This window comes from Malus sylvestris, chromosome 2 (genome assembly GCF_916048215.2).
Source record: "Malus sylvestris chromosome 2, drMalSylv7.2, whole genome shotgun sequence".
Classification (NCBI taxonomy): Eukaryota; Viridiplantae; Streptophyta; class Magnoliopsida; order Rosales; family Rosaceae; genus Malus; species Malus sylvestris.
The window spans coordinates 33,931,837-33,946,499 of NC_062261.1; the positions used below are offsets into that span (position 1 = coordinate 33,931,837).

At 37.7% G+C, this 14,663-nt stretch overlaps 2 protein-coding genes and 1 long non-coding RNA gene across 8 annotated transcripts in view; 1 reads left to right on the plus strand and 2 right to left on the minus strand.

Annotated features, from left to right (window-relative positions):
- Window positions 1–392: 392 nt before the first annotated feature.
- LOC126599468 (uncharacterized) lies at window positions 393–2,785 on the minus strand. The gene is made up of 2 exons (XR_007615155.1): window positions 1,169–2,785; window positions 393–1,053 (listed from the first exon to the last, which is right to left on the minus strand). It is a non-coding gene; the product is annotated as an uncharacterized LOC126599468 (long non-coding RNA).
- A 1,625-nt stretch (window positions 2,786–4,410) lies between these two features.
- Window positions 4,411–13,053, minus strand: LOC126599347 (uncharacterized). 4 transcript variants are annotated; one of them, XM_050265725.1, is made up of 3 exons: window positions 12,086–13,053; window positions 5,112–5,358; window positions 4,411–4,760 (listed from the first exon to the last, which is right to left on the minus strand). In XM_050265725.1, exons 1-2 carry the CDS (start codon window positions 13,051–13,053, stop codon window positions 5,175–5,177), a joined length of 1,152 nt encoding a protein of 383 aa, XP_050121682.1. In that variant the 3' UTR covers window positions 4,411–4,760; window positions 5,112–5,174. The 4 variants fall into 4 exon arrangements, with proteins under 4 accessions (XP_050121682.1, XP_050121677.1, XP_050121686.1 ...); XM_050265720.1 differs by lacking the exon at window positions 5,112–5,358 and having other exon boundaries at window positions 11,839–13,053; XM_050265729.1 differs by lacking the exon at window positions 4,411–4,760 and having other exon boundaries at window positions 4,797–5,358.
- LOC126599301 (uncharacterized) overlaps window positions 8,122–14,663 on the plus strand; it is a 78,016-nt gene continuing 71,474 nt past the window's right edge. Inside the window, exons 1-2 of one of the 3 annotated variants that reach the window (XM_050265671.1) lie at window positions 8,122–9,059; window positions 9,243–9,446. In XM_050265671.1, coding sequence (XP_050121628.1) covers window positions 8,231–9,059; window positions 9,243–9,427 — 1,014 coding nt within the window. In that variant the 5' untranslated portion in view covers window positions 8,122–8,230 and the 3' untranslated portion in view covers window positions 9,428–9,446. Of the gene's footprint in view, window positions 9,447–10,023; window positions 10,322–14,663 lie in introns of those variants that run through there. The other 2 variants (XM_050265664.1, XM_050265657.1) reach the window with 2 other exon arrangements.

Genomic DNA, 14,663 nt, shown 5'->3' on the forward strand with positions numbered 1-14,663 from the left:
CATAATTATTTTGAATTTTTTTATTTAAAATTAAATACAAACAGTACCTAATGAAAATTAACCACATGATGTACGATGAACGAATAAGATGTGAGTATCTCCAGGATCCTCACAAAGAAGATCCGAAGAGGATTCTCATCTGTCCAAAATATCCTAGATTTCTTTCTCCGTCTTTGGTACGGGCACAGGTTGATTATTTCTTTTCCTTCTCAATAAAAGAAAAGCCAAGAAACCACCTCCTAATCCATTCCCATATATCCGTGGACAGATTCTAACATGAAACGGTTGCACCATCCCTCTCGCACAGCAGTACGTGCAGAAGCAATCGGGTGCATTCAGAGTCTGCATCAAGTTCTAATGAATCTGCATTACAAATTTTATGAAAGACTCAGTTTTGTTTTTTCAAAATAACACAAGCGTTACATAAATTGCACCCTCGATCCTTATGGTCTCACAAAGAAAGCTAACACAAGGGAATCACAATGACACAATGATACTACACCCGGATAGAGCAGAACAGGGGCAAGAGAAGCAGCATACGCGTACATTCTACCAAAGCTCACCGAGAAGCACTTCTACGCGGGCACCGAAATTTTCTTTTCATCAAAAGAATAACACTTACAACAATCAATATATCGAAGCGAGCATAACAAGACCAGATCATATTGATGGAGTTGGATGTAATAAGAAAGGTATCAACAAACAACTTCTGTATCTACTTCATCTATACAGAGCTGAAGGAATGACTGATACCTTCCCAAGCCATATAAAGGCGAGCAGCCCCTATAGCAATAGCAAATGGCCTACTTATAGCTCTCTTTTTTTACCCGGAAATTACAGTTTTTTCGGGTGGCAGAGCGCGATGAACACGGGTTTCGAGAAATGATACAAAATTGCAAGTGCAACAAGTGAACAGCTCAAACCTGGTCATCTAAAAGGAAAAGGAAGACAGAAAAATAGCATAAAAATGAACACCGTTACTATATCTCACTTTCTGCAGAATGCAGTGCACTGCATCTTGTCGTGTCCTTGGCCAGTGCCTTGTGCCGAAGCCTACCAGATCACGATTTACAACAATCTGAGACTTGCGCGATTCCAGAATGCAGCTCATATGAAATATCAGAATCAGTTTAGATCATCAAGCTTGAAAATCAATGAATATACATACCTATAGACTAATTCAACACTATGTCGTTGAAAGCGGAAACTTGTCCGGTAAGCCATAAGTCTGCATGGCGGAAGTTAGCAATATCGTGAATAAGGAAATACATAACCCTGTGGTATTCAATAATAGCATACCACGCCGTGCCTATGCCTACGTGCTAAGTGCAAAAGTTACTGGTAAACGGGTTCACTGCAGTCCCTAGCAGTAAGGTATAGGAACGACATATGTGTAAGACCGATCTGCAGATGCCAATCATCCTATGCAAATTAATAAAGATGCGCACGTCCATATTTTCTATCTACAAAAGCATGTGGTTATCTGAAACTAATACACACGCTCTTAGAAAAACAAACATTTTTAGAATATTGAACCAACAACTGAATTCATTTATGGAGAAATATAAATTGTTATAAATATCCAACCTCTTAAAATACTGAGCAAAAAGCTAGATGCCACCACTGACTGCATACACATCAATTGTTATCTAACCCTTTTAAACTACGTACGAACATCATCATCCTGGACTTCAACTCTTCCTTGATACACACTCAATAACGGAGGTGCTTCATCTATGAATCTGGCCACGAACCTTTCCAAGAAGAACTTCTCTGAAATCACCAACACAGAAAGCAAACTCACATTTTCAATCTGCATCAGTCCTTTCAGCAACAAAACTTTAACAACTGAACACCATTGCCGATCATTACCGACGCCCAAGCCATCCCATATTTTTCACTAAAAAGTCCCCAGTGCTAGCATTATCTTCTTTTCCAACAGTCATACAGCGTGGGTGCCGCCTGAGAGCAGAGAGAACATCATCCTCAGACCAACCCCACCTCTTATAAACTCGGCGATTTCGATTACATACGGACCTATTGTTACCACACAATGCTCTTATTGTGTCTCTACCGACATTGATTTCAGCAGATTAAAACCGATTTGCTTAATCTCATCCACAAGTTGAACAAGATCTTTAGGCTTTAGCATAAAAACGCCGGGACTCTGAAGCATCAACAGAGAAATGCATGATTGGGGCATACCTGATTCTCTTAAACCTCAATATTGGTTCTGAGCAACTCCCGACAAGCTTCGAGATCTGGCTTACAGAGAATCCATGGTTTCTGAGAAAGTACAAAAAGGAGTCTGCTCTCTCTGGGGACCGCAGCTTGACCCTCTTGAAGGCTGAAATCACACCTTCTCGAGACAGCGTACGTGAGTTTATGAGTTAATTGGCTGTGAAATCGTGGTTGGTTTCCGAGATTTCTGTGTTGACCTAAAAACGAAATTGTCTGCAGATATTTCACCTCAGAAATCTCAGAAACCAACCACGATTTCACAGTCAATTACCTCATAAACTCATGTGTGCTGTCCCGATAAGGTGCGATTTCAGCCTCCAAGAGGATCAAGCTGCGAACCTGCGGTTCTTGAAGCGCATCATTTTGGTTATAATTCTAACCATATTTGTTACGAATAGACTTAAATACCCTCACAACAAAATAGAGTGCAATTGTCTATTCAAACGCAGAAGTTGCAAGGATTCAAATTTACATTTCTTTCCTTCATCATTTGTTTTCCCCATCTTTTTTCTACAATTTTCTCTTCATTTTTTCTTTCAAATCTCGTAATTTGAAGTTGAAAATTAAGGACTTATTTGGTATCTTATTTGAGTTTAACTTTTTTAACTCAAAAACATTTTTTGAGTTTTAAGCTTTGAATTAACTCATTTTAAAAATTGGATTCAAAACTAACTTAAAATAGGCTATTTCTTAAAAACACTAAAACTAAGTTTTTAGAGTTTTTCTGCTCTCTCCTCAACATCTTCTTTTACTCCTTTCTAACCCTCTCTTTCTTCTGTCCCCACATCACACCTTGTCTTATCTCTCTCCTCAGCATTTGTCTTGTCTCTCTCTCATCAGACTCTCTTTCTTCTCACTCCTCACCTTCTCACCGTAATTTTTTTGCTCTCCCTATCCTCCTCGTTCTCTCCATGTCTTTCTCTCTCCTTGCCAACTATTTCCTCTCTCTTTTCTCTTTCCCAATTCTTTCTCTCCTCCAATTTTTGTTCAAGGAAGTTTGAATTCAAACTAAAAAAAAAAATTATTTTTAAAAATTCAACCAATGAAATTTTGAAATTTTGAGACTTAAAAAAAAATATTTTTAAGTGATGTTATTTGAAAATTATTTTTAAGAACAACAAAAGTTTTTGGGTAAAATACCAAACAAACCCTAAAATACCCAATAAGCAGGTCAGGTAGAAGGAACTCCCGGACTGTGAAGCCCTTTGGGATAGGAGATGAGAATTGGTCTGGGCCAATTGCACCGTTCTCTCCCTCCGCGCATGACTAATTGAGAACTAACATCACAATTAGTGTTACTCGACCTTCCCAGGCATTGCGGGATGGTCCCAGAAAGGATGAGAAAAAGGATGCTGCCCAGCTAGGACCACCACTTGCTTCCTGACTATTGCATCAATTGTAGTGGCTCAAGCTTCTGGGCCGACTATCGCAACAATTAGTATCTTACTAGGCACTCAACTAGCAGGCAGTTCTGTCTCCATGCCTTTGCCATTCGATCTCCCTAGATCTCCCTTCAGTCTTCAAGTGGAAGTGGCACAACACTTACGAGACCATCAATCATCTTTTTAACTTTGCAAGAGACTAATGCGATATGAAATGAAATGATTTTTTAAATAAATCAATTACGAAAATCACAAGGCACATCCATAATTGATTTCTAGGAAAAACCAATGATAAAAAACTAAATTTTCTTTAAAAACAAACGGCTACAAAAATGGTTTTTCTTCTCTTAAAATACTTTGGAAAATGCTCTCGGATCACTGGCTGCTCTAAGCTATTATATATCGGATTCAAAACTAACACATCCTTATCAACGTAATCCGCAGCTAGATGAAAGAACTGGTAATAATCGAAGACATGTTCACAATAAAAAAGAAAACAATAGATTTAGAAGTCAAAATGGTTTTAAGGAGCAATGCACTTGGAGTCTGGACTCCGGGTCATACAAGCGGCACGCCTGAGGCTACTTCATTTCTCTGCTAATCTAAACTACTCTTGCATTGCAGTCCTTATCTTCCTATGGAATTCCAAGGAAATATATAATTCGAATATGCATCAAATTTAACACAACTAAACAGTGTGGCCCAAAACCACTTTTTCCTTCCTCCAGTAACTTTAATTCAGGCATGGAAACACAATTTCGCCATTCAAACTATGGACGACTCAATGTTTAGTTTGATGAACTATCTCTAGCTTTAGAAGTCCTATTCCAACCAGTAATCCAGAAAATAAACATGAACTTTTAACGGAACTGCCCGTCATCTACTTTCTTCCACTTGGTTCTAACTTCTAGTGGTGTTTGTAAAGCAAAATCTCTTGCTCTCTTCCTTGTTCACTTTCCTGCAGCACCTTGGCCAGCCTATATGTAGATTGTGACGGCACCAGACAGATGAGGAAACACTTCAAAGTCAACTAGTGAAGCCAATCACAAGTATTGTGGCTTGAGGTCATTTTCCACGATATTATTTGTAGTCTTATTCATAATTTGAATCATTATCTCAAATTCAAACTCCTCCACTCTGCATTACAACTCTAACGAATCAGTATAACACATCTTGTCAAAGCTTCCTTTTCGTTTTTCAATAAGCAAGCATTACATAAACTGAACGCTAACAAGGCTAACACAAAGACAATGATAGTGATAGTTTACGCAGCCATTGCCGCCGAAACCAAGGCTGGCTAGCTGTTCGTGGAAGAAAATTACTAGGTTACCAGAGCTAAACAGCTAAAGCAGCTATGCAGCAGAATGCAAACACAAAACAAACAAGTACTCGTTTTTCTTTGGCCAAGACTAACATCTGAATTTGTTTCTACAGAAATATGAAGAGTGTGTTGGCATAAGTAAAACAGTAGTTAACGAACGAACTTACAACACTGGGCCAAAAGCTAGCTGCTACCAATGACAATGACCAGTACTGCATCTCCTACCAACATCATACATCCTGGATTTCCACTTTTCCTTCATACACGCTTAACAATTGAGGTACTTCATCTATATATCTGAACACAAACTTATCCAAGAAGCACTTCTCCACAGGTGCCAACAACGAACTCAAACTCACATTTTCAATTTCCTTTATCAATCCTTTCAACTCCAAAACTTTCACGACCGAACACCTTGGTATAATTCTACTCTCCATACTGAGACCCATGACAGTCGGGTATTTGACAATTGATCTCTGGGGCCATCCCATCTTGTTCACTAAAAAATCCATTACTGACGCTATTTTTGTCTCCGACTTATTCATACAGTAGGGTACCGTCTGAAAGCAGAGAGAACATCATCCTCAGACCAACCCCACCTCTTATAAACTTCTATGCAGCTATCAATTTTCTCCCTGAATATTAATTTCAGTCGATTATCCCTTGAACTTTTACAATTAGCCAATTTTCCCTTCAACTTAAATTTTAGCTGATTACTCCTTGAACTTTTATAAATAGCCAATTTCTCCCTGACACTAGATTTAAAAAAAAAATCCAATTTTTTTATTCATTTTGATCATGCGGACAATACATGACAACTGTATGGGGGCAAAAAGAAAGGAAAATTGGATGGATGAAAATTGATTTGAAAAATTTTAAATTTAACGCTAGGGGGAAATTGGCTATTTATAAAATTTGAGGAGAGGGTAATTGGCTAAAGTTAAAGTTTAGGGGGAAATTTGCTATTTATAAAATTTTAGGGAGGTAGTCGGCTAAAGTTAAAGTTCAGGGGATAAATTGACTAATTATAAATGTTCAGAGGGTAATTGGATAAAATTAAAGTTCAAGAGGAAATTGACTCCTCTATACAAGTTTAAGGGGTAAATCGACAAATACCTCTTATGTTAAATAATAAGGATGTTTGTGACTGTTCAAAACTTCAAGTTAACTTTCTGCTATTTTTGAATTTTGTTAAAAAACTGGCAGTTTTGAAATTAAGAGCCAAATTTTGGCTATTAATGATAAATACCCGCAAAGAGTTGTGTAAAAAATGAAATATCTCTGCTACCCTTTACTTAAAGGTCTATTTGACGGAACGGAAGAAAATGGTGCGAACTGAGTCTAAGACGAAAATGCCATATCTAGGAATAAGCCTGGAAAGCAATGAAATTTGGAGATTTGTTTGTGAAATTCCTAGGATGGATACTAGTTTAACTTGAGGGGGGTGAATAGGTTCCAACTTAAAAATCTAATTGAAATTTCAAATTAATTCAACATTCACAATACATATCAAATTATCCTAAACATATGCAATAAAAAAAGATAAATAAAATGTGCACATAGAATGTAGGATTTAATAAGGCAAACTGGAAAAATCTTTGGGCTCCCAATTTAGCACAAACATTAAGAGAAATGAGTACATAAAGACTTATAAAGCTCATCAACTAGACACACATATATACTAGTAGGCAGTTTTGTCTTTGCACTTTGCTACTCGATCTCTCTTTAGCCTTCGAGTGGAAGTGACACGACACTAATGCGGCCGTCAAGCACCTTCTTCTCGAACTTTGCAAGATACTAATTCGATCATGTAGAATGAATAAATGGTGTTATTTTTGAAAAACAATCAGTTACGAAAATCACAAGGTACATTCTCATAATTGATTTCTTGTTAAAGCTCAGGGAAAAAAAGGTGATTAAAATTAAAAAAAAAAATTTGAACAAACGATATCATTTACACTAAGGATGAGGGGTACGCTTAGCCTTACAATAGGTTAACAATAATATGGTTCAAATTCATCTTTGGCGAGAATCGAATCTAAAACCTCTCACTTATAAGTGAAGAAGAATACTACTAAAATCCTAATATTAAGTGGCTAAAAGAAAAACTTACAAATTTAAATATATTAAAATTTCTTTGGGTGTGCTTTTAGGAAGGGGAGGGAAATACTGGTCGAGTTCTTCTGAAGGAAAAAAAAAATATTAGTAAGGTAATATATAGATTTTCTTTATTGGAGAGATATTTTAATTGATACAATTTTATAAACGGAAGCTGATATTCACACATCGGTTTTATCTTATTACACTCCCTCTTTTTTTTTTTTTTTTTTTATAACCACATTGTTTATTACTTTTTCACACAATTTTCTTTTATTCTTTATTATGAAATTGTATAAATAAAATAAAATCAACAAATAAAATATGTAAGGGATTAAAAAAATATGTGTATCCATCATTCTCTTTAATAATTTTAACAAATAGAGTTCATAAGCATCATGCACGGTAGTTCAATAAATTAAAAAAATAATAATTTTTCTTTCAAAAATATGATGTCAAATTTTATTTTTTTAAACAAACGATAAGGGAGAAGGGGTGGGCTTAACCTCACAATGAGTTAGCAATAATGTGGTTCAAGCTCTCATTTGACAAGAATCGAATCTAAGACCTCTCACTTATAAGTGAAGAGAAATGTCACTAGATCATGGTACTAAGTGGCAATATAATGTTGATTAGCTTGATAAACATGCAAAATTATCAGGTTAGGTGTTAACTAACATCCTAGACAATACGGTAACTAAAAGATAAATTGGGCTGCTTCGAAAATAATACAACCATTTAACGTTAAGCCCAAAATTAAATCAAGTGAAATACCAAGTAAGACTTATCTATATGAATGCATTATGCATATGCATGACGAACTTACTTGAGTGAATGTCTTTGAAACGTTTTTTGTTTTTGTGATCGAGAATATAAGATATAAACTTAGACTAAAATAATTACAACCGATAATATATACTAATCTAAGACATTACAAATTCATGGTTTTGTTTAGGAATTTTACACGACAGTTTGGTTTGCTATGAAAAGTGTTGGGGAAAAAATTGGACAGCCGTGGATTGGATCTTAATAACAATCCAAAGGCTCAGGAGCCTCTAAATTGCGCAGCTTCCAATACCAGGCAGTATTGAAGCAAAATGTAAAATAAGGAGCCAAAAGCCAATCTTCTCCGATCAAAACCACAAACCACCATCCGAGTTGCAAAATTTGAAATTGGTCATCTATTAACATGGTGGTGCTCTGCAAATTGAAGGCACTCACCCTCCTCAGATTGGGTTACCCGCAATCTTCTTCTTCCATATTAAAACTATTTTTCGTTGGAGATGTGAAACCCTCACATTTTCCTCTTCAGAATCTGCTGCTCTGCAGACATTTCAACTCAGAAATCTCAGAAACCCACCACGATTTCACTGTCAATTACCTCATAAACTCATGCGGGCTGTCCCCAGAAGGTGCGATTTCAACATCCAAGTGGGTTGAGTTGCGATCCCCCAAAACAGCAGACTCCGTTCTGTCCTTTCTCAGAAACTATGGATTCTCTGAGACCCAGATGTCGAAGATGGTCAGGTCATGCCCACATCTTCTCCAATTGCATCCGGAGAAAACCCTTCTGCCAAAGCTTGAGTTTTTCGCTTCGTTCGGAGTTTCAAAGAAGGACCTTGCAACAACACTGCAATATGAACCGAAGCTTTTGGCTATGAGCTTGGAGAAACGGATTATACCCACTTATGATTTCCTTAGGAGTATGCTTTCTCAGAAAAAGGTAGCTTCGGTTTTCAGGCATGGCTCGTGGATTTTCGTGGAAGGCCACTCCAAGAAGGTTGCGCCAAATATTAAGGTTTTGAGAGAATCAGGGATGCCCCAGCACTGCATTTCTATGATGCTTACTTGTCATCCCAGAGCTTTAATACTAAAGCCTAAAGATTTTGGTCAACTTGTGGATGAGGTTAAGCAAATGGGTTTTAACCTGCAAAAATCAACTTCTGTGATGGCAATAAACGCATTGTGTGCTGCCAATAGGTCTACATGGAATCGAAGTTGCGAATTTTATAAGAGGTGGGGTTGGTCTGAGGATGATGTTCTCTCTGCTTTCAAGCGATACCCCCATTGTATGATGGTGTCCGAGAAGAAACTAATTCTAACAATGGAGTTTTTAGTGAAAAAGATGGGATGGCCGTCGGTAATGATTGCGAAATCACCAGGGGTCACGTGTTACAGTTTGGACAAGAGATTTATACCCGGGTGTTCGGTTGTTAAAGTTTTGTTGCTGAAAGGATTGATAAACGGGATTGAAAATGTGAGTTTGGGTTCTGTGTTGGTGCCTCCGGAGAAGTGCTTCTTGGAGAAGTTTGTGGCCAGATATACAGATGAAGTTCCTCAGTTATTGAGTGTGTATCAAGGAAGAGTTGAAGTCCAGGATGTATGAGGTATGTACGTCAAACGAGGTTAGATATTCGTTATAATTTGAGACGCCTTGTTGTAGTATCGTAGATGCAGTGCTGTTCATTAGAGTTGTTATGCAGATTCATTTGGCAATTGCCTTCTTCGTGGTGCATTGGTCTGATACCAACGATAGAGCTCGTTCTACCTTAAGATTTGCAATGGAGATTCACTTTTTAATTTTTACTTATCATAATTTTAAAGAAAAACCAGATGCTGAACAAGAATTTCTCAGTGAGTTACTACCATTTAATATGGTATTGATTAATATTTCTCTGGAAGGGTCATGGCCAAGAAAAAAATGGATTTGTTTGTCTTCTACACCACTGACTAGTTGCTTTAGTTATATACACTTTCTTATCTGAAAACCAGCTTCAGGTTGACCTGCACTCCGAGAAGCGTCGTTGTTTCTTAAATTTTGTTAGTCTTCAAAATTTCTTTTGATATAAAATACATACTACTAGTTTCCCCTTTCAACCAGATAGTATTGAATTAGTTCGGGTCCTCGTATGCATCAGGACCAGCCTAAAATTGTATATTCCAAGCTTGATGGTCTAAACTGATTCTGATATTTGGAATTAGGCTGCCTTCTGGAATCACAGTAGTCTCAAATTGTTGGAAATGTTGATCTTGCTAGCTTAGACACAAAACGCCGGCCGTGGACAGGATGCAGTGCCCTGGATTCCGCAGAAAGAGAGATATGCATATACTATCTCTATCACTATGATCTCCACAACTATCACAGTTATGGAGGCCAACGATGTAATATGCAGGTACAACACCAGATGACTCTAAAGGAAGGGACTTGTTAATTGATTTTCCCTTGAAACTGTCATTTAGTCTTATTTTCTCTATAAAACTGCCATTTCCATCTCGTTCAGTCTCGATTCACACCATTTTCGTCCATTCCGTTAAATTTACGTAGCAAGTGCATTTCCTTTTCGTCTCGTTCGGTCTCGATTCAATCTACCCATTAATTGATAACCAAATTAATGGGTAGTTTGGTACAAGAAAAAATGAAGAGCAAATTGAAGAAAAATGATGGGGAAAACAAATGATGAAGGAAAGAAATGTAAATTTGAATCCTCGTAACTTCGGCGTTTGAATATACATTTGCACTCTATTTAGTTGTGAGGGTATTTAAGTCTATTCGCGACAAATGATCGGGCAAATCATTTGTTTTTCCAATCATTTTCTTCAATTTGCTCTTCATTTTTTCTTTTACCAAACTACCCATTAATTTGGTTATCAACTATTTTGGGTTCAATATTTTACAACTTGTGTACAACAACCAATTCAAATAAGCAAATCCAAAAGGATTCAAATCTCGTAATCTGTTAAAATGAGTGAAAAGTACATTCTTGAATTTTTGGTTGATCAATTAAATTACGCGATCACAAAAAACAACAGATTTAGAAGTCAAAATGGTTATAAGAAGCAATGCACTTGGAGTCTGGACTCCGGGTCATACAAGCGGCATGCCTGAGGCTACTTCATTTCTCTGCTAATCTAAACTACTCTTGCATAGCAGTCCTTATCTTCCTATGGAATTCCAAGGAAATATATAATTTGAATATGCATCAAATTTAACACAAGTTATCTAAACAGTGTGGCCCAAAACCTGTTTTTCCTTCCTCCAGCAATTTTAATTCAGGGATGGAAACACAATTTCGCAATTCAAACTAAACTATAGACGACTCAATGTTTAGTTTGATGAACTATCTCTAGCTTTACAAGTCCTATTCCAACCAGTAATCCAGAAAATAAACATGAACTTTTAACGGAACTGCCCGCCATCTACTTTCTTCCACTTGGTTCTAACTTCTAGTGGTGTTTGTAAAGCAAAATCTCTTGCTCTCTTCCTTGTTCACTTTCCTGCAGCACCTTGGCCAGCCTATATGTAGATTGTGACGGCACCAGACAGATGAGGGAAACACTTCAAAGTCAACTAGTGAAGCCAATCACAAGTATTGTGGCTTGAGGTCATTTTCCACGATATTATTTGTAGTCTTATTCATAATTTGAATCATTATCTCAAATCCAAACTCCTCCACTCTGCATTACAACTCTAACGAATCAGTATAACACAACTTGTCAAAGCTTCCTTTTCGTTTTTCAATAAGCAAGCATTACATAAACTGAACGCTAACACAAGGACAATGATAGTGATAGTTTACGCAGCCATTGCCGCCGAAACCAAGGCTGGCTAGCTGTTCGTGGAAGAAAATTGCTAGGTTAGCAGAGCTAAACAGCTAAAGCAGCTATGCAGCAGAATGCAAACACAAAACAAACAAGTACTCGTTTTTCTTTGGCCAAGACTAACATCTGAATTTATTTCTACAGAAATATGAAGAGTGTGTTGGCATAAGTAAAACAGTAGTTAACGAACGAACTTACAACACTGGGCCAAAAGCTAGCTGCTACCAATGACAATGACCAGTACTGCATCTCCTACCAACATCATACATCCTGGATTTCCACTTTTCCTTCATACACGCTTAACAATTGAGGTACTTCATCTATATATCTGAACACAAACTTATCCAAGAAGCACTTCTCCGCAGGTGCCAACAACGAACTCAAACTCACATTTTCAATTTCCCTTATCGATCCTTTCAACACCAAAACTTTCACGACCGAACACCTGGGTATAATTCTACTCTCCATACTGAGACCCATGACAGTCGGGTATTTGACAATTGATCTCTGCGGCCATCCCATCTTGTTCACTAAAAAATCCATTACTGACGCTATTTTTGTCTCCGACTTATTCATACAGTAGGGGTACCGTCTGAAAGCAGAGAGAACATCATCCTCAGACCAACCCCACCTCTTATAAACTTCGCAACTTCGATTCCATACCGAGTTACTATAGTTAAAGCGCAATAATAATACACACATTGCATGCACAGAAGTTGATGTTTGCATATTAAAACCCATTTGCACAACCCTATCCACAACCTCACCAAGCAGTTCAGGCTTCAGCGCAAAAGCAGTGGGTTGACGAGCAAGCAACAGAGAAATGCAGGATGGGGGCATACCTGATTCTCTCAACAACTCAAGATTTGGCACCAAATTCTTGGAATAGATAAACCATGAGCCCCGGCTCAAAACCGAAACGGCATTTTTCTCAGAAATCATACTCCTAAGGAAGTTATAAGTGGGTACAATCTGTTTCTCCAAGCTCACACTCAAAATCCGCGGATAATTTGCCAGAAGTTTTCCAAGGCCCTCCATTGAAACTCCATTCGACCTGAAAAACTCAAGCTTTGGCAAAAGGGTTTTCTCCGGATTGGAGTTGAGAAGTTGTGTGCATGACCTGAGGATCTTCGAGATCTGGATTTCGGAGAATCCATGGGTTCTGAGGAAGGACAAGACGGAGTCTGCTCTTTCTGGGGATTGCAACTCGAACCACTTGGATGCTGAAATCGCACCTTTTGGGGACAACCCACATGAGTCTATGAGGTAATTGATTGTGAAATTGGGTTGGATTTCTGAGATTTCCGAGCTCAAGTGTCTGCGGAGTACCGGATTTTGAACAAAGAATGTGATTCTGGAAGCAGCAACTATGCTGGAAGATTGCGAATAGCATAATCTGAGTGTTCGCAGCATACTAGCGTGTTACTAGAGTGGAAGCAACCGAGCCGATGACGATCAAATTCAATTGGGAAATCCCCAAAACCCTACCGGCTATTACTTCCCTATTTTTTTTTTTCAACAATCAGAGTATATTAGGAGTTGTCGCTTATTAGTATCACTATGGTTTAATAATTTTCTATTCGTTTATATATGATAGGTTTTAAGTTCAATTTTCATCAAAAACGAATTTAAACTACATTATTCATTTTTTGAGCACTATGAGGTCTTTGTTTATATAAGTTTTCAAATTAATCTGATGATAAATTATGGAAGATGTATTCAATTCGGAGTTTGAGAGAATTTAATGGATTTATAAATTCATGGATTTCTTGAAAGTTCAATTGATCTTTTGAGATTTCATATAAGGGGGTGTATTCAAATGAGACTTTGAGGGATTTTAATTCTTTTAATGAATCTAAGGGTATTCAATTAGGATTTTAAGCGATTCTCTAAAATTCAAAGTGTATCCAATCAGAATTTAAAGATAGTTAATTAAAATCCTTAGAAATTTAGATGTATTCAATTAGAATTTTAAAATAGTTTATAACATTCAAGGTGTATTCAATTAGAAATTAATTTTAAAGAAATTGAAAAAGTCCAAGAATTCAAGAGAATTGGAGAGATTTTGAATTGTATTTTAAGCAACTTTTTTAAAGTTTTTTTTTCAAGCCTCGTGGAGTTGTTCTGAGAAAATCAGAGGTTTGGTTTGGCGATTCACGTTTAGAACCCTAGAGGTGTGACGACGGCAAGGTGCACGGGAGTTTCCATAGGTTCACGATCATGGGCATTTGTAAAGGGTTCTGATAGAGCACAAAAGAGCTGGGGTTTGCTGCAAGGGAGATTCCCTGGTGGTAATTCTGTGCATAGGGGGCGAGTTTGGGAGGGAAAGACGTTGTGCAACGTCGTGGTCCTGTTGCTGGCATGGCGTTGGATCGTGGAAGGCAGGATGTGGCGGAGTTGGGATCCCGGTTTGGGGCTAACCTTCGTTTAACTGATAAGGAACGGAATGGAATTGCAATTAATAAGAAGGTTACTGATAGAGTGTTGTTAGGGTTTCAGTATACCATGGTTGCAGAGGTTCTGACGTCTAAGAATGTGCATGGTGAAGCCTTCATAGATTGTTTCACGTCGCTTTGGCGCGAAAGAAAGGGCGTCTCTATCCGTGATATTGGTGATCGTAGATTTTTTACGAGGTTTGTTGGGCAACAAGACTTAGAAAGAGTGGTGGATACGGATCAACCCTCGACCTTTAAGAATGACCTAGTGATAGTGGTTGATAGAACGAGGAATGGTCTTAATCGTTGGACTGTGTTCTCTTGGGGTTTTTTGGGTGCAAATTCATAATGTTCCCCTGTTGAGTATGACTGTGGCGGCAACAGAAGGTGGATATTGTCCGTAAGGTGGATACATTAGTCAGTCGTGATTGCATTGGTCAATTCCTTCATGTGAAAATTTGATTTAATGTACGTGAACCTCTCATGCGTGGGATGTTTGTGCATTTTCCGGATGACGGAAGTATTTGGGTGGATTTTAAGTTTGAACCACTACCGCGGTATTGCCTAATTTGTGGCCTTATGGGGCAT

Bases quoted from the DNA above. Each gene is read 5' to 3' on its own strand.
- LOC126599347 (XM_050265725.1), bottom strand. From the start codon at position 13,053: ATGCTGCGAACACTCAGATTATGCTATTCGCAATCTTCCAGCATAGTT. The intron at 5,359-12,085 runs GTGTTCGGTCGT...AATTATACCAAG, and splicing joins GAGAGTAGAATTATACCCAG to GTGTTCGGTCGTGAAAGTTT.